General features: G+C 37.7%; 1 protein-coding gene across 2 annotated transcripts in view; it reads left to right on the top strand.

Moving 5' to 3' along the window:
• Positions 1–20,453, top strand: part of tmeff2a (transmembrane protein with EGF-like and two follistatin-like domains 2a) — a 134,331-nt gene that overhangs the window by 8,161 nt on the left and 105,717 nt on the right. Inside the window, exon 2 of one of the 2 annotated variants that reach the window (XM_087804607.1) lies at positions 11,426–11,535. In XM_087804607.1, the coding sequence (XP_087660733.1) occupies positions 11,426–11,535 (110 nt within the window). Of the gene's footprint in view, positions 1–11,422; positions 11,536–20,453 lie in introns of both variants that reach the window. The other variant, XM_087804606.1, reaches the window with a different exon arrangement.

The raw sequence follows: 20,453 nt of genomic DNA, 5'->3' as shown, positions 1-20,453 counted from the left end.
GCAGGCGATAAACGTTGCAGGGATTTGTGACATAATCCCACAATCTATACCATCATTTCACCAAGCCGTCTGGGCAGGACTTCTAAAATGAAACAGAAGACGCTTTTGTTTGACAGTGTTGAATCTGGGAAATCCATCTCAGCCTTAAATGTCCTTGTGGTAAACACCATTAACAGTGTGGTATTGTCGGGCCATCCCTGATACGACTGGTACTGATTACTCCTGCCAGCATGCCTGCTACAAGTCATAGTATGATGCTCCGCCATGACAGCTTTAGAATCAGACAATTACATCTATTGATGAAACTTTTTTTTTTCACGGATGTTTATTTCTTCCACCAGAGATCCAGATTAAAGCTAATCCTTTTAATTAATGTTTTTAAGAAGTGCACGTTTTTTTCTTTACCTGATATGACCTAACAGTTATTGCAAACATCTTGTGTCAGTTTAAAAGCTGACTTCTTAGTTGCGGGTTCACCATGACGACTAGACAGAAGTGATTCTACAATTTCAGTTTAAAATCAAATATTAATGAAGGTTATAAGCTCAAGTGCGAGTCTGATCCAAATTAATTTAAATAGTGTTTCCATTGACAGTAACATCATTTTTTTTTTTATTCTAACTTTCATTCAGTACTTTTTTCTTGCTATTACTGATTGGCTGATAACATTCATGAATCCTAAATTTAAGGGACTTAGTTACGGGTGTCAATTCAAAAACAACGGGAGGTTTTTGTTACTGTTTGAACTTTGAAGTAATATTAGTGATGGTCTGATGAAGCTTCATGAATCAGTGTCATTATTTTCATATAGTCCACTAGATGGCAGTCTCTGCACTATTTCCCTTTGTTTTCAACAGCTGTTCCAATGAAACATTCTTTTTAAACTGATGGCGCCACCTACTGACCTCTAAACAACATGACACTGTTTCATGAAGCTTCATCAGAGAAACATGTCTTTAGTCAACCTACTGCCACAAACACACACAAACGGGGTCTTTCTAAGCCCTAAATTGTTTCCAAATGTATTTTTACTTTTTTTAACATTTGACATCTCTTTGCTCGTATGTCTTCATTTTTGGAAAATTATGTGCAATCATCGGAATTACTTCCCAGAAATAGATTCCAGATGTTGAGTTGATAGATCAATGGCCAGGTTTAGAAAAATAATATATAGAGATTTTTATTATTCGATGCCAGTTATTGAATAATCCTGACAACATGAGAGATCATTTAACAGGCAAAGCATCAAATGTTTCATGACCAAACAATAGATGTTTAGGAAAAACGTTGACTTCCAATGTGTTTTATTGGATTTAGTGATAATTTGTTGCTTTATCTAAAGTTGTGTAATGACCTTGTATGAACCTGTGTGAATCAATTGCTTACATTTTTTGTACTATTGCATGGTTCTGACATTAATATCTAAAGATAAACTTAGAATTAAATTGTAGTTTTGGCTGTAAGAAAATATGTTGTACATATTAGGGAAGAACATTTATTTTGAATCTGTGCCAATATGAGAAGTTAAGTGCAATTTGAAAAGATGCTTTGCTGATTTTTCCGCTAAACTGAAGGGCACCTTTAATAATAGCTTATTAAATAGCCAAAGAATACCAGTTAAATACTGGTACTGGCAGGTTTGTGATCTCTGTAGAAATGTACTGAGGATATTTTAAATTGTCAAGACATCAGCGATACCTCAAATTCTATACTGTGGTCTCGAAGAGAAAGCCATAGATTTAAATATATATTTTTAATTTTAATTTATAACTTTGATTATTTTTCACTTCAAGTAAGGGGGACACAACTTTAATTTAATAGTTATTTTTGGTGACTTCACATGTCAGAATGTATCAGCAAGGTAATCACTCCAATCTCTGTTCTATTACCAAAAACAGTATGTGCATTTGTTTATCAAACAAGAAAATATATCTTGCTCTGTCAGTTTCCCGTTGAATCTTCAGTAAACTCTCTGTGACCTACTGCTGTAAAGCAGTTAAGTGATCATATGACACTCACATAGTCTAAGGGCGGGTCGCTCAGGCGAAGTCACTTGATGAAGGGCATTGTTAAAATAACAGCTAGACAGTTCTATTTCATGAGCCATCAATGTTCAAAATGAAACAAATATGAATTGGTAAATATAAATTAAAAACAAATTTAATTGTTAAATTTGTTGCTCTAACAAAAAAAAGTATGTTTTTCATATTAGATATGATAAACTGCAAATAAAAAGTGCAAGGTAACGTGATGTTCAAAAACACCTCAAATATGATTCAACTTTAGAAAAGGTAAATTGTATGCGAACACCTCTTTTCTCTCGAGAATACAAAAAGGAATATATTTTTATTCAGAGCTGTCATCTAAAATCCTGATACATTTTTGTATTTGACATTTATGTCAGTTTTATTTTGGCGCTATGTTTAGGGAGGTGTTTGGTAGTACTGAAAGAACTGCGCAGATGAATGTGTCTAATATATGTAATGGTAGGATCACTCAGTTAATTTGGTTGCAACAGTAGGATGTTTTTGCAGTGTCAACAACTTTTAGTAATTTATTTGATCAAAATAAAAAGCATGGGGTTTTAGGTCAACCATTGTTCTGCTTTTGTTTAAAGATACAGTTTGACTGGCATAAATAATAATGTTGAAAAGCGTTCTCAAACTCAGGTAAATATCCATCTGTCGAAGAACATGAATTCCATCACTTATTGTGAGTCCAGAGACTTTTGTATCAAAATTGAAACAGCTTGAAATGTTCCATGTCAGCATTATTTCTCATAATGTTGAATGACAATACAAATTATTTAATTCCAGAAAACATTATCAGCAAGTTGTTGTCCTTTTTGTTATCCAAGTCTCCCGACATCTCTTTTTAAATGAGCGCCTTTCACTGACATAGAGCAATTGCTCCATTACATCAAGCCCAAATTGATGTTCATGTTTTCCAATCTAATTCAGATTGTAGCATGACGCCACAGGGATTGTGAAAATGGGTAAATTCATTCCATGGCTAAAAGTCATGCATCAGCAGGATAATGAAAACTAAGTTCAATGCAAGTCAAGGTGATTGTGTGTCATTTATTACACTGAAAGTAATTAGGCTTTTTTTTCCTTGCTCAAATGTTATATTCCCGTAGCTATCAAGTGACAAAGATGACAAACGACCTCTCTGTTAGATCCATAGCTGTATGCGCTGTAAGGCAATCGCTGCTATGTAGCTAATTAAGATTTGTGATTTTGCTTCTTCGAAGATCTTAACAAGTGTTTTTTAGAGACGTGCTAAAGGATAGCAAAATGGAAACAATCCCAGTTGTTACCAAACTGTGTTTTTCCTTGTCTGAACTCTCACCGCCACGGTTCCTCACCAGTGGTCTGTGTATTATTCTTTCCCCCAGTCAAGATCCAATACTACATCTGTTTCTGCTGTAAGAAGACAGTTAAATGGCTTTATCTTTCTTCTGTGTTGCCATAGCAGTGCAAGTGATTTACCTCTTTCAGATGTCCAGGACAGCACGGAAAATGTCCATTGTTTACTCAAGTCTCAAATTTAAAGGTTGGTTTTCTTTACATGTTCTTAAAAACATAATAAAAATTTGCACCTGGGAGATTTTTTGCCCTTTCTTACACAGCTAGTTACTGTGTGATATATCTTTCATCAATGCTCTATTCAGCAATGTAGCTTGGGAGGTGTTTTGTTTCTCAGCTAATGACCAACAGGTTTAGCAAGAGTTTCTGTTTAGTCTCCAAATGTCTGGACCATAACTGGCCTTAAACTTTATCCTGTGTTTGATGCTGACGTTAGCAGTATGAGCAGTAGTAAACTGTCTATAATCTCAAAAATGTACTTTAAACTTCTCTTCACTCTTTAGGTTATCTATCCATCCATCCATCCATCCGTCCGTCCGTCCGTCCGTCCGGCCGGCCATCCATCCATCCATCCATCCATCCATCCATCCATCCATCCATCCATCCATCCATCCATCCATCCATCCATCCATCCATCCATCCATCCATCCATCCATCCATCCATCCATCCATCCAATACCCACAACAATAAATATCTACAGACCTACACTCCAACACATTCATCAATTTTCCGATCATTCCTTCCATTAATACAAACCTACCCTCCAGTCTACCTACCTACATACCTATCCGTCCGTCCGTCCATCCGTCCGTCCGTCCATCCGTCCATCCGTCCATCCGTCCATCCATCCATCCGTCCGGCCATCCATCCATCCATCCATCCATCCATCCATCCATCCATCCATCCATCCATCCATCCATCCATCCATCCATCCATCCATCCATCCATCCATCCATCCATCCATCCATCCATCCATCCATCCATCCATCCATCCATCCATCCATCCATCCATCCATCCATCCATCCATTTATCCAATACCCACCCGTAATTTTATGTTGATCCTATTTTTTCTGTCAGTGTTTTGAGAACAGTATTCTACTTAAATGCCCATTTTAGGGGATTATTTACTTTGGGATAACTTATTTGATTTGCACACTCACAAAATACTCATGATATGAACTTACAAAGTCTAAGTATATCTTAAATCCATAGTTTACCCTACTGATGGTAAAAAAGTTGGAATTTACTTGAGGACAAAAGATGTGTAATATACTTTCTTGCTGACAGTAATACTGTTGTGATGCAAGGGAGAAATGTTCAAATCCCTTTCGACTTCACTCTGAATTAGACAGGATCCTCAAAATACAACACACCCTTGCTCTGCTCAATATCAGCAAACAATTTGCCAATTCCCTCTATTTCTCCGACTCTTCTTGATCGCTTCGCACGCAGCCCAATCTTGGCCGAGAACTCTCCCATCTATCCACTCCAAGCGTCAAGACCTCTCATATCACTGTTCTTGGCTCACTGCTGTATTTGCCCAGAGAGCCTTCACTTTATGGTCATTTGGGGCCGGAGGAAATTGCACGTCCATTTCAGCATGGCCCGACATCCATAGCTTATAACTAGATATTTTATATCTTGGAGGAGTTTTAGGAGCGGAAAGAGACCTTTGGTTATTACTGTTCGGATACAGAGGTGGCCGGTCAATGTGTCAATTATAATGAGATATTTATGAATAGCCCGTTGCTTTTTAAAATGTCTACTGCATGCTGCAGATGGTTGCAGGTCAAAGCATCTCACAGCTATTTTGAGGTTAGAACCAAATGCTTTTTTGAGATATTTGTTAGAATTATTTAACAAAAATGTCAATGAGATGTAAGCACATGACTTTGCGATTATTTAGGAAAAAAAACTACTGTATGTATAATATGGATGACTGATCACAAAAAAGTCTTTCTCTTATCAACTAAAAATTACAATCAAATGTTGTCATGAACGAGCTTTCTTAATTTGAAAAAAAATTGAGATGTAAAGTAAAAGATAGCGGTGAAATGAAATGGGACTAAATATGGTTAAAAAAATAAGACTTTAGGCTGGAATGTAAACACAGTATTTTAGGTCTATAAGGTAACAATAATAAACACTTGCATTATGTCGCCATTACTGTGTGCATGAGAGGAATGTTCCCTTTCATTTTATTTTATGTGTCGGAGCGGTCCCCTAGGACCACTGTGAGCAACATCAGACATGTGCTTTAGACGTGTCACATCCATCCAAGTCACACGGTTTATTAAACAAATCAAACAACAGTATTTACATTTTCGATAATAACCTTAGCAACATGTATATAACATTCAACATTGTCATTATGAAGATCCGACTTGAATTAGGAGAACAAGTACAGTGTGTACAGCTCTTGCTCTCTTTCTGGTGTGTCCATAAGGACGTTGTCTATGACAGAGAATGAAAAAACCCTTCTACTGCTGCCCTTGCTTGAATCCGCTGGGCGCTGTATCATGATACGTCACTAGTTGTATCATGATACAGTGTCTTCATTATGAAAGTCCACTAGATGGCACTTTCTGCTTTATAGTCTTTGGCTTGATCTTTGATCTAATAGTCCAAAGATTTTACTGAGAGTGCCATCTAGTGGTCTTTTGAACCGTTCATGATACAACATCAGCTGCCTCATGAGGCCTCATCAACCCATCACTGCTGGCCGCTGCCTATTTAAAAGTCCACACCGGTGCTTCACAGACATACACAAATGTCAGTGTTAATGAACAATTAAATAAAAAATTAAAATAAAGACAAACTAAAGTTTGGATTTTTCTTTTTTGGGCCTATTGTTCCTAGTGACTCTGCTGTGAATAACTTTCATGTTTTTACTATAACCGTTGTGTATCCCTTGTGGTACCACGTGAAAAAGCCAAACTTAAAAACACATTAAAAATTGAGTATCAATTTTGCCCACAGATTCCTTTTGCAGACTGATGCCCACTCAGACAAACTAGTCTCCAAGGAAGATGAAGTTTATCACTGCTCGTAATGTTTTATATAGATAGCTCATCTTGCTGTTATAATTGTTGCTAATAAAAAAAAAGTAGACCATAAAATTGTTGACAAACTTGATTGGAATGTTTGGAAACACATTGAACTTTAATGCTCTTGCATCGGCCCAAAGATCCACATTTAGTAAAAGTGGCGAACATATTACTTTAAGGTAAGGTAAGGTAAGGTAAAACTTTATTGATCCCTCAGGAGGTCTCCTTTGGGAAATTGTTTTTTTACAATAGCCAGCAATTTTTCATAAACAATAAAAAATAATACATAAAAAATAAAATAAGAAGAACATAAAGAGGAAGAACAAGATGACACAATCTAAGTCTAAAGACAAAGACAAAGAACATAGGTCAAGAAAAGAAAAACAACAAAGACAAAGATACAAAGACTAACATGGAACAGAACATCCAGATACTCTCACTCCACTCCTGCCCCCGAACTCAGAATTGTACAATTTAATAGCCCGAGGGATGAATGAGTCCCTGAGTCTATTTGTTTTGCACCTGGGTAGGAGCATTCGTGCACTCATTCTGCTTCTCTGCTCACTGATGACAGTGCTGAGAGGATGACTGTCATCGTCCATGATGGACAGTAGTTTGTTCAATGATCTCCTCTCAGCAACTGTCACCAGTGAGTCCAGCTTCATTCCAACCACAGAACCAGCCCTCCTGATCAACCTGTCCAACCTGTTGACACTCCTCTTGGACACATTTCCACCCCAACACACCACAGCATAGAACAGGACACTGGCCACCACAGACTGGTAGAACATGCAGAGGAGCTTCTTGCAGATGTTAAATGAACGAAGCCTCCTCAGAAAGTACAGTCTACTCTGAACCTTCTTATACACATGGTCTGTGTTGCAGGACCAGTCCAGTTTACTGTCCATCCACACACCGAGGTACTTATAGTTGTCCACTATCTCCACCTCGTCGCCTCTGATGGACACTGGACGTGGCTTTGTCCTGGACCTCCCGAAATCCAAGACCAGCTCCTTGGTTTTTGAGGTGTTCAGCTGCAAGTGGTTCCTCTCACTCCAGTCCACAAAGTCACGTATCAGACTCCTGTACTCGTCTTCGCTATTGTCCCTGATGCATCCAACAATGGCAGTGTCGTCAGCATACTTCTGGACGAGACTCAGCTCTGAGTTGTAGCAGAAGTCTGAAGTGTAGATGGTGAAGAGGAGAGGGGCCAGTACTGTCCCCTGAGGTGCTCCTGTACTGCACACCATAGTGTCAGACTTGATGTCCTTCAGCCTGACATACTGTGGTCGATCAGTAAGATAGTCCGTAATCCAGGAGACCAGACCAGGGTCCACATGCATCTTAGTCAGTTTGTCCTGCAGCAGAGTGGGTTGGATAGTGTTGAAGGCACTAGAAAAGTCCAGGAACAGGATTCTCACTGAACCGCTTCCTTTATCCAAGTGGGAGTAGGTCCGATGCAGGAGGTGAAGGATGGCATCTTCCACACCAACTGCTGGCTGGTAGGCAAACTGCAGGGGGTCTTGCGCGTGCTGGACTTGTGGCGTAAGATGTTTGAGGACCAGCCGCTCCAGTGTCTTCATCAGCTGCGAAGTCAGTGCCACCGGTCTGTAATCGTTCAGCACACTCGGTCGGATCTTTTTAGGGACTGGAACGATACAGGAAGTCTTCCACAGAGTTGGTACTTTCCCCAGCCGTAGACTGAGGTTGAAGACATGCTGGAGTGGCTCAGCTAGTTCAGCAGCGCAGGTCTTTAGCAGTCGAGCAGACACCTTATCAGGACCAGCAGCCTTCCCTGGACGAATCCTCCGAAGTACATCCTGTACCTGGAGTGAGGTGAAGCTGGGAAGTGGTTCTGTGGAGCTGGGGGGGGCACAAGAAGGTGGGGCAGGTCCTGAGGCGGGCAGCAGTGAGGGTGAGGTGACCTGCTCAAACCTGTTGAAAAAGTTGTTCAGTCCATTTGCCTCATCCACCGTGTCCACTGCAGTCAGAGAGGCCTTGGTCTTGTGTCCAGTGATGGTTTTAACACCATCCCAGACCTCTCTTATTTCTTCTCGGCTCAGCTTCTCCTCCAACCTCCTCCTGTAGGTGTCCTTTGCCTCCTTCAAGCATCGCTTCACCTCCTGCTGAGCTGACCTCATGGCGTCCCTGTCTCTGCTCCTGAATGCCACTTTCTTCCTGTTAAGGACATCCTTGACCTCCTTTGTTACCCACGGTTTATTATTAGGGTAACAGCGGACAGTCTTAGTAGGGGCGACAACGTCCAAACAGAAATTTAAATAGTCTGTTAGACAGTGTGTCTGTCCCTCGATGTCCTCACCATGAGACCTCAGCAGCACATCCCAGTCTGTTGTTTCAAAGCAGTCTCTGATGGCGTCCTCCACAGCTGGTGTCCACTTTCTGATTGTCTTAGTGGTCACAGTCTGTCTCTGCACCAGAGGAGTGTACTGTGACTGAAGGTGGACCAGGTTGTGATCGGACCTTCCAAGTGGAGGAAGAGGTTTGGCTCTGTAGGCGTCCTTCAAGTTGGAATAAAGAAGGTCAATTGTCCTGTTATTCCTGGTGGGACAATCCACGGCCTGATGGAAAGTAGGCAGAGTAGAGTCCAGGTTGGCATGATTAAAGTCTCCATTAAAGTTATCTATAAAAGTGTCCTCAGAATTCCGTTCCATTTTGACCCTCATTGCAAATAAACTATGAAAAATGTGATTTATTACTATCAATATAATCCTCTTACATGGTCTCATTGTGCTTTTTTAATGTTTCTTTACAAGTGTAAATGTGTCTTTATAGCCGTGACAGGAGGAGGTTTAAAGTCACACCATGTTCCTGCCAAATCCTGCGGTTGCTCAACACTCGTCCTAAATCTTTTTCTGGTTACATACAGTGAGCAGATGCTGATAAACTCACTGTCAGGGAAATGGTACTTGTCGTCGGCCTTGACAGATAGTGCTGTCCCCTGAGTAATTTTAAGTTTATTTACACAGTCGACTCTGTGTCAGAAGTGTGTCAAAATGCTATTTGAAAGAGCAGATATTGAATAACAAGAGTTGCAAGGGAAGTACGAGAGGGGAAAAAATGAATCCAATCTTAAAAGGTAATTTGGTAGAAGTTAAACAGACAAGGTTTTCTTTTACTGAAAAAGCATGTGTGTTTGCCTTTGAGAGTCAGTGATCCTCCACTATGTGGGACTTTAGTGACCTCAAAGTCTGTATTTATTTCTAAAGAAATTACTCGAACAGAATGTTTATACTAAAACCATCATTATTTCAAAAAAATTAACTTGAACAGAATGTTTTAGACTTATAATTGCACTTTGGTATTATTGCTTTTCGTTTTTTAATGAGGTTTCATTACTTGCTTACTTTTGATTTAATTTTTGATGCTTTTTCAACTAATTTAAACAAGTAGGACCAAAACATCCAACTGGAACAATTAAGGAATGATTAAAACCCATGATTAAGCATATTGACATTTTTCTCACAAGCTTCTCCCACTTTTGCTGTATCCCCTTTTAAATGTCCAAAAAATATAAAATCCAATAAGAATTGCTACATGAGCAAAACTCTGAATAATCTATTCCATTTATGTTATTTTTACATTTTGAAATTTAAAAAGGAAAGACATTTTATTTCAATCAATGCCTCAAGTCATCTGATTGAACCAGACTGCAGGCCTGGCCTGGATAATATGTTGATTCTATCTAATGTTGTGTTGGTATTGTTTGACAAAAAATAAAAATAAAAAACGCAATATTGGTAAATGAATTAATACAATTTATTAAAAACATTACATTTTACTCATATGATTAACGGAAAATACACATTTTTAAATCAAAACCAACTAAATGAACAAATTAAAAACAGAGATCAATGTGTCTTTCTTTGCTTTAATCACCACATGGTTTTCTTAAGACTATAAGATAGCAATATTAGAACAAACATTTTTATAAACCAGTCTCCTTACACCAAGCCTCTACCCCCCCTGTGGCTGTGGGAAGCACTGAACAGGTTTCACATTGATTCGATCTTAAGCATTAAATCAGGCGAAAACTTTATCAAAACATTTGTCAATTTCAGTTTATAGTCGTGCTTTTGCAGTGAATTATGAGACTTGTGGCTGGAGGTAAAAAGCTGTACGTACATTGTTTGGTTTATGCATTATATATTTACATCCAGATGTTGAATAAATGTGATGATTTAACGGTGAGAAAATGTGCGCACAGTCAATATGCCAATCCATTATAAAATGCCTCAATTACTCTTTCTGCTAATTTAGATTGATACATACATTTGGGACCACAACAGCCCTGCTTATTCTTCCACTTTGAAAACAAATTAGATTTTGTAAACAGGCAATAAATCAGATCTCATTTTCAGCAATGTTTTGGCCATAATAATCAAATCCGTCTACATGTACGTGGAGTAGCTCTGCGTCTGCAATCAGTTCAGGTAGACTAACAGCCCTGAGCTGCGTCTACCGGCTCAGGCGCATGTGGCTCTTTGATTCGATTCTGGAAGCTCTGTTGGAGTCATTTGAGATCGCTAACACAGTCTGAATCTGATCACAGTCCAGGTCTGCCTTTTCCAGGATGAGGCCGCGGGAGGTTTGATGTATAGAAGCCAAATATGACAGACTCGCAGCAAGGGCACGGGAGTTCACCACAATGATTGACGCAACCGAATAATATCAATGTCGAATTAATGATCATTACATTCGGCAGATGTCAAACTATACAGGAAGATATCCTTTGTCAAGCAATGCAGATATGATTAATGATGAAGTCTCCAGTGGGTGACTCATCATTTTTATATGCATTGTATCATTTCTGAAGCTAATGATGAGCAGTATTGTATTTCCAAGTGAGCAAATGTGATCAGAGAGTGTATTGTTCTCTGGCAGTCTTGAGTAATGGATGAACTGTAATGTGACTTTGCTAAGAAAATGCCGGGAGGGAAGAGAACGTCATCGCTCACTAATGTCTCTCATTGACTTTTTACTCTAGCAGATTTCGACGACAGAGACAACGACATGTTCTTGTGTGATACCAACACGTGCAAATTCGATGGGGAGTGCTTACGGATCGGGAACATCGTGATGTGCATTTGCGACTTCAAGGTAACGACTGCTATTTCACTGCTTTTTGAGACACTTTGGGGCCAACATTTTGACATTGAATGCTCGGATCTGTGTCCACCATTATAAGACCTGGAATAAAATGTTGTTTTTCAAAAATAGCCTACAATGAGGAGGTCTGTGAAAGGTCACTAAAAATAATATGTTTTAAACCATGTAACAACTATAATTATCTTTTGCCAAAAAATGTGTCTACAACAAATATAATTTGGTGAAACTGTGAGATTCCTGGTCATCTTTTGAAAATATGGTCTTTGAAAAAATTGATTGATCTCCAGTTGTCTGTAAAGTCAAAATATCTGATCAGCCAGAAAGAATTATGACCTGATATAAAATGTTGAAGTATCTTATAAGCAAGTGCCGGTCATTTGATTTGTTTTTTCTTGTTGTTGATCAATTTCCTCTCTCTGCATACATCACTGAAAATATTGACGCTGATTGTTTAACAAGCCGCGGCCGGTTGCACAAGTGGATTTTTCAACTTGAGCGTTTGTTACTGTAAACGTGGCCAAAAAAATAGTATCCCTGAACATGCAATTATTCTGCAAACCTGCCACGATTATTGGTTTGCATCACGCAAATGCAACTCCTCATTGACTTTACATGTAGATCAGTCAATTTTAACTTACTTTGTGACTTTGGTGGAGAGTTAAACTTCATTTGATGCCGCTTTTTCCCTTATGGGTGTAGAAGGGGGGGTGGAGCCTATCCCAGCTTTTTCGGGTGAGAGGCAGGGGACACCCTGGACAGGACACCAGTCTGCCACAGGGCACACAAAGACATACTCATACTCATACTCTATGGACAATTTCCCCAAGTTCCCAATTAATGTTTGTATGTTTTTGGACTATGGGAGGAAACCCGAGTGCCCGGAGTAAACCAATGGAAAACAGGGATAACTTCCCCAACTGGGAACCTATTTCAGGTAGTCTTCTCCAGCTTGTGTCCAGTAACAACTACCCCACGTTTGAATCTCAAAAGGATATAGTTTATAAATCAATGCATAGAAATCCATCCTTCAAGACTAAACTCTATGAGTGCGGAAACAAAACCCACTGCACGATACTCATTATTAAAGGGCCCCTAATGGGTACATTATGTTGGTTTGGGTTTCAAAGTTTTGGAGATAAGTGCGACCATCCCTTGAGGCTTATGTTTCTCCGTATTTTGTTCTTTTATGGCGCAAAAGTAAAGAAAATCTGAATTTGATATCTGAATCAACAACAATAAGGTCATTATTTATTGAGTTCACAGAAGTTCCTGGCAAGGGGATCAATGAAGCATCATTTTAATAACTTCTTCGATACATTCCTGTGTTGCATGGAAAGCCTTGTTTTTACGAACTGATGTAAACGCTTTTTTTATGTCTCGGTAAAACAAATTATATTCTAATTTGCAAAAGCAGATGGTTCATGTTGAAGAAAAGGATACGTTTTTATGTTTGCTAGAAGCATCAGCGCTGAGCAAAGTCATTGAATGGTACACATGCAATTTTATATTAGTCCTGCTTCAACTTATGAAATATTTGTGTTTGAACACAATTCTGTTTGCAAATATATAGTCAATTAAAGAAAATAATTGCTTTTGAACCCATCTGGACAAAGACCAGACCATTTAAACTTGAAAAATGACTGAAAAACACCAAAAATGTTTATTTTTCTTTATTTAAGGTTGTTTCATTCATTTTTTATTTCAACAGTTTGGATCAGGGTCAGAATTAATCAAAATAAAATAAAAAGTTAATTCATGATTCATTTTGTTGAAATTAAAAAAGGAAAAATATACAAATCCATGTATTGTGTTTTATAATTAATTTATAATGAATGTAGATTTTTAGTTTCCTTATCTTTTTTTCTAACTTCCTATCCATTTGTTTTAATCAGAACTAGACTGTAATTAGTAATTGTATTTTATAAAAAAAAAATAGCTTGTAATTTACATGTTTACCACAATGTACCATTTTTTTGTTGTTGTTTGTTTTAAATTCAGTCAATTATAAACTAAAGAGATAGAACTTAATTAAGATTTTATCCATGAATTAAGCTGCTTTGCGGACTTGTTGGATGAAGGGAATGTCTTGGCAGATGGGCTGGGATTCTTTTAATGGATCAGGAAAATCTGGCTTCTGGAGATCGTTCTGCATTGAGTAACAGCCTTCTTTGAAATGGTAGTTGTTGACTGGGTTTGTAAGCAAGAATCTGTGACTTGTTCGTCAAACTGTTGTTGTCTCTTTGATCTTTAATGAATCGCTTGGGATGAAGAAAATTGCATTTCGTGTTCATCAAACATAGATATAGATGTGAAAAACTGGTCTGAGAAGATTGGATGTACACAACTTGTCAAAAATTGAACCCAGAAGCAATTCTGGACACATGGCAATTTGTAAAGACTGTTGGCATTAGATTACACTAATATCATAAATAGACATAATTCATGGCACCAAACTGTCCTGGAGATAAAATGTATTGGCTCAGCACTGATTGGACCAGCAGTCTACTAGTATGCTGTCTATGTTTCGGAGTTAAAAGCGATTTAACCTCTTCAAATAGTGTTTTGTAATTTTCCCGGATGGACTTCATTTTCATTGACTGATTTCCTACATGAATGATCTTCTCTTGTGTGATCCAGAAAAGAACGATTTTAGTGCTGAAATACAGCAGCGTGATTCAGAAGAGTTGAAGAGCAGGACTTTGTGTGAGTCTTTTGATTAAAATGCATTAATACTATTTCCTACATCCGATCAAATAACACTCAGCCACAGTAGATTTGCCAACTGGATTATTTTACTACTGCCTTTCATTCCACTGCAACGTTATAGTATTTAATCATTTCTATTTTATTTAATTAAGCTTTATTTAATCTTAAACTGAAGATGGTGAAAGCTTTATAGTGCTTACATTAGACCACATGTTTGGCGTGGAAACTATTTAGAAGCCGGTACGAGTTTAAAAATCAAGAGATTCATAGATTTAGTTCTTTAATTAATTTGTCTAATGAATCACCTGCTATTGAAACACATAAAAAGCTGTCAAAAGCCATCAACATGATTTGTTTTTCGTTTAAATGAATAATTTAGCGGATCTAAAGATGGATGTGTATATGAAAAATGTGTCAATTAATAACGTTTTAGGGATAATTAAATGCAGTTGTAGTCATTTATTTTATTGCTGTAGTTAAGACACGTATTGCTGCAAGCTTTAGTTTCCACCAGCAGAGCTGAATATCGTTGTGTTCTATTGTCTGAATCAATAGAAAATACAAATCAAATAAAACATCAGATCTTTCCTTTTCTTTTCATCCCATCAACTCAAGTACAAAAAAACCAAGACAAAAGGTTTTTGCTAAAGGACAAACAGAAACAGTCAAGTTGATAAATAATTTGATTAGTTCTTTCGAAAATATATATCTTAAATAATGATTTATTTCATTAATTAATGGAACTTATTCACATAAGTTAAAACCCCAATCAATATAATAAATAATGAAATCAGAACAGCTCAAACCGGAAAAACAAGCTAAATGATTACCATGGTAATTTATGAGGATTTGATGGAGTCGAGACTCAATCTGCGGGTTGGTTGGATTGCTACTTGAACAGCTGCTTCAAAGAGTGTCATTACAGTGTTAAAAACTGTGATGATAAGATGCTGTCAGTGCTGTGCTGGAGAGTGATTGGCAGGTTCTCATGCCGTGCTACGTAAAAAAATCAGTGCTTTGAACAGACTGTCTAATTAGGCCACAGATGGGATTATTATAGTCTAGTTTATCGACAAATGCTTATTTTTAGAGCTACTATTATTAGCTAGATTGAACGCTATGAGCTGATTACCGAGAATATTATCTTTATCATTGGTTATAATGAAATTCACAGTCGTTGTTGATAAACATGCCATCTCTTATTGATCAGATTCAATCTGTATGATTCTGTGAATTGGTTTTGACTCCGACTTAACTTTACGAAAACAGCATTAGTGGGAAAAAAAAGGGGGACAGAGGTGAGTAGCTATTTTGGTGTTACGCTAGCTAAGCTTCGCCGGCGCGCATAGCAGGAGATAAATGAACCGACCGAGATCCGAAGCGCCCGCCGCTTGTTCCCATCCATTGTTTTTATCTACACATCATCAACACAACCTTGCAAAGTGACACACAATTGGTCACCGGCTTTTATCTCAGTCCCGTACTTCCACGTTAACAGAGGGTTTGCAGATAGATGACATTACTGCTCTATCCTTTTCCAGGAGATCTCACGCAGATAACGGCGGTGCACTTAGACACCGGGCATGCTCAGAGGAGCACTTCAATCTGTTGTCTCATGCCAAATAAGAAACAGGTCTGAGGTCGACTTCAGGGTGCAATATCCCATGTGGGCCTCACAACAGCGTCTTTATTGTGTGTGGGATGAGAAATAGGGATTTGAGAAAGCTAATGCAGGATCGTACTTATTGGAAGGTGAACAAAGATTAAAAACATCCAAAAGGAAGCATGGCCGGTCCGTGGAGGAAGTTTGGCCTGATCAATGGACTCTATTCATTTCCAAGATGCATAGGATTCACCTCACAACGACTCATGGAAGGATGTTAAGACTTTTACAAAGCAAAGTTGAAGGTATCACGCTGCTCTTGAAACATTTGCTTCTCTTAACCCAAATCAGAGCGTGAGATTAAACAGTGAAACAACAAAGAGCAAAGGAAACACAAAATGCCTTTTCAGGCTTTTCCTCGTGTTAATGTGCTTGTTGGTACATCGTTCAAGGCAGTCAAAAGATGTGAACCATCAAGGACCCTGTGTTGTGTGTTTTTTTCACCATGGATTGGTTCAATGTCAGCATTGTTTTCACTGTCCAGCATTAAAAAAAAGAAAAAAAGAAATTTAAATAGCATCCCCGGCCTGAAAAAGGTTGTGAAAGATATATCTCACCATAACGCTGAATCAGCAGAACCCCTGGGCTGGTTTCCCAGGGTCCCACATTGAGTTGTGCTACTAAGTTTAAACAAGCACGGGTTAATTTACCTTTTTAAATTATAAAATTTTATGAAAACCAATTTCAGACATTAATATTGAATGCAACAGAAATCATGTACAGTATATATACATTTCTTTGTGGACACAAACAAAAGCCTAACGGCCCAGGAAGTAAATTTTTGTGAATATTTTGATTCAGAAGGTGAAAACAGTAGCTTGTGTGTGAATAACGATACCTGGAAATAGTTTATTTGAACAGAACAAGTAGTGACTGGAAGACGAAAGAGATCAACAAGATAAGATTACTGCATGATGTAATTACCACATGAGTATCAATGTTACTACTTAAAATAAAGTAATACATTTTAATTGGATATCAGAAAACCTGTTTAATGTAGAGAAGGTTGGAGGTTGGAATTGTTACCAAAATGTGTGGTGTCATAAACTAAGTAGTTTTAACCAGTGATGGCTTCATCGAACAGTTACTTACTATCCTCCTGAAGGATCAATAAAGTTCTACCTACCTACCTACCTATCAGAGCCCACTGGATGGAACTTTCTGATCCATAATCTTTTGCTTCGAACTGCTATTCTAATTAAACTATGACACTAACACTAACAAATATGACACTGTTTCATGAAACTTCATCAGCCCATCACGAGTGTAGTGGTTTTTAGAAGAAAATACCACAAGATTTCACCTAAATAACCAAATATGTGTATTCACGGCTGCTTCTGGTTGTTTTTGCACCCATAATTGTATGTTATCATCACTTGTGTTGCTATCAGTGACTTCCTCGTTCAATCATCAACTCCTCCTGAGAGTGTAAAAGGGTTATAGACAGAGTATGTAACTCCAAATTGATCCTGATGAGTGAACTGGCTACCTCAGGCAGCTCCCATCATCACTTTTGGGAGAAGCTGTTGCTCATTTATGAAGATTTGGCTGGGGAACCGTAAACAGAATATCTGTAACTCTGAAGATTTCAAGTCATCAGTCTAAAACGTGCAGTGTTTGTGTAATTTGTTATTGGAAAAAACAACAAAATAATTATAAATATAATTGTTTGTATGAATAGCAGTGAGGCTAACTGTTCAGATGGATGGACTCTAACTATTCTTTCCTCACATTTCAAAGTAGAGTCAGTCGTCTTTTTTTAATCTTCAGGTTTCCCATTCACAGCGGCACAATACTGTCGGGCATTATTGTTATTCTTATTTTCAATTCAACATTTTTATTGCTCTGTTCAAGCTGCAAAAGTAATCACAGCAAAATGCTGCATGATGATGCCAAACCTACTATTGATCCGGGACCTGCACAATAACAGAGAGGATATATTTGACTTGTTTGTCTCGATCGATTCCTGCAGACGGGAAGGGATGGAGGATGGCTAAGATGAAGATCAGCACAAATTCAGAATTTTCCAATTTCTTTCATGTGCATCATCATTTAAATTATGTAACCAGCTGTGCTTTTATTATAACACATTCACATGCAAGCACTCAATTATCTTTATAAAAAAAAGGATCACAGACGCTTTTCAACTTAAATATCTGTGTTGTCAACAGCTCTTGCAATAGATTAGCTCAATGAGTCTCTTTTATCATCTGTTGTGAATTTTGTTCCCCCACTTTGTTAACCCATCCCCTCAAGGGAAGTACACACAAGTCTCTTTTCTCATCATTAAAAACGTAAATTATTAGTTTGTGATGTCACATTTTGCAATTAATGGCTATGAATTATTGGCTTTTTTTTCTACCTCTAATTTGGTGAAATCTTTTATTTTTATGTTGGTCTCCTTGTGCTTGAGTTGCTGTGGAAAGAACATGTTCAGTCACACACTGAAGTAGACATTGATTGGTCTTGGGAAAGCGTTGTAATACTTGTTTGACAATTTACAGCGCTTTATATAACTCTGATATTTAGTTTAGGTGTTTATCTTCTTAATAATAAGACCAAAGATCACTGCAATTTTCAGTCCTGATGATGGTGATGAGTAGATTAATTAGATCGCTCATTATTTGCTATTATACAAATACATTACATTGGGTTGTTTATTTTCTGACATAGGAAAATCTATACACATTGTAATTTATGACATATATATATAAAAGCAAAAAATAAAAATGTACACATGCTGCTGCTCATGCAGGTTGTGCAAGGTTTTGAGGGATTTGCGACGCTTCCACTGGGATTACAACCTATTTTTAATGAGCGTGTGTATAATGTAAACACACGCATCAACCCTAAAATTCACCGCCATAGCTTCCTTCGGCTCATATTCGCGCCCCTCTCATCCCATCCCTTCAACTCGCTCATGGGGAAACCGCTGTAATGATTTGCAGCACGGAATGAGCTCTCAGCTGCTTTGACGTGTGAAGTTAAAACTTCCAGGCTTTCTGGCTCTTATCCCAAAAGGACAGACTGTAAAATATATCCCGGCATAAGAAAATAATCCAAATGCACTGTCTTTTGATGTTAACGCTGGCAGGAGTAAAACATTGTTGGACCCAGCTTTAAATTAAAGTGTCTGATCCCTTCTTAATCAGGTATATTCATGTTTTAATATAGAGAGGATTTTTTTTAAATCTTGGCAACAATGGGTGTGACAAAAAATCACTGATATAAATTGATAGTTTTTATTAAGCAGAACAATTATATTTTTTATAGTTATATTTTATTTGTATCCTACATCTTTTTTGGTTTATTTGTATTAAATTAAGTGTTTGTAAAACCAAATTATTCGATTTTTTTAAATTAACATGGAAATATTCAGTAATATATGGCAGTCATTATGTCCTGCACAGATAAAGGGGGAAAAAAACAGCGAGATACCCGCAATGACTGAGGATAAGAGGATACAGCCGACTCCAGCTGTTTCAACAGCTGATGCATATTTTGTTTTTCGGCTCAATTAATTCAACCAAAAGAGAGTGGAGCAATCACAATGAGTCAATAAAATAATAAATCATATCGAATAATGTCTTTAAATAAATGTATCGCTACAGCCTTTTTAGCAACACCGGATAAAAATGATTGTAAGCGAATTTGAAAAAGAGCAAAGAAAAAAGCTCTAAGATGGCTTATACTTTTGTTAATATCTCATCTCATAGCAACAGCCCTGGACTCAAAAATGCTGTTGCGGTATTCAGCAGATGCAGACTAAAACCTAAAGTAGTGTAATTCGCAGAGAGTGATGGGGCTTCACAAGTCATCAGTCCCCCCATAACATTATTCTTAAGCTGATGTTATGAATCAATAGAAATGTTTTTGTTTTTTTTAATACGTCTAAATTCACAACTGCTTTACTTTTATCACTCATTTCTTGCCTCACTAACATAAGCGCTCCGACACAGTGAGAAAAACCCCACAAACAGATATTAAGACATACATTTTTACACACAAAAAAAAGGTAGAAAACAAAGAAGTCTGAAGTCTGGGTAGATTTTAGCAAGTCTCTCATTTGAATAGTGCAAACGATGCTACACTTTAAATTGTATGAGACGTTGCTTTATGCAGTAAGATGACGAATGGATACACTCTAAGCTACGCTGCCAGAAACTTGCAGATAATTTAATGTTTAAATGGCTAGCTTTAATGTTTAATGTTCCCAGGCTAGCTTTGTTTTATCTCATGACAGAAGTTTGACATTTTGCATTATCCTATATATTTTGGAAATATTACATTTAAGTATGGATTTAATGAAATAATCTCATTGCATGTGTTTCTGGATTGCACAAGTTGAAATTTAAGATATTTATTGGCAAAACTCTTGACTTGGAGATATCTAAAGAAATTACTTTTATGAAGATTTCCAAATTAGCCCAACATGGACCTTGTTTTTCCCGCCATGCACCAACCCAAAATGCAGATTTGCACACATTTGCTGCCCAGTATTAGAACATTAAGTTAGGTAGACCAAGTCCTCCCTCCAACC

Source organism: Callionymus lyra, chromosome 12 (genome assembly GCF_982586985.1).
Source record: "Callionymus lyra chromosome 12, fCalLyr1.hap1.1, whole genome shotgun sequence".
NCBI lineage: Eukaryota > Metazoa > Chordata > Actinopteri > Syngnathiformes > Callionymidae > Callionymus > Callionymus lyra.
The sequence above is the reverse complement of the archived record's forward strand: the minus strand, read 5'-3'. Positions and strand labels throughout refer to the sequence as shown.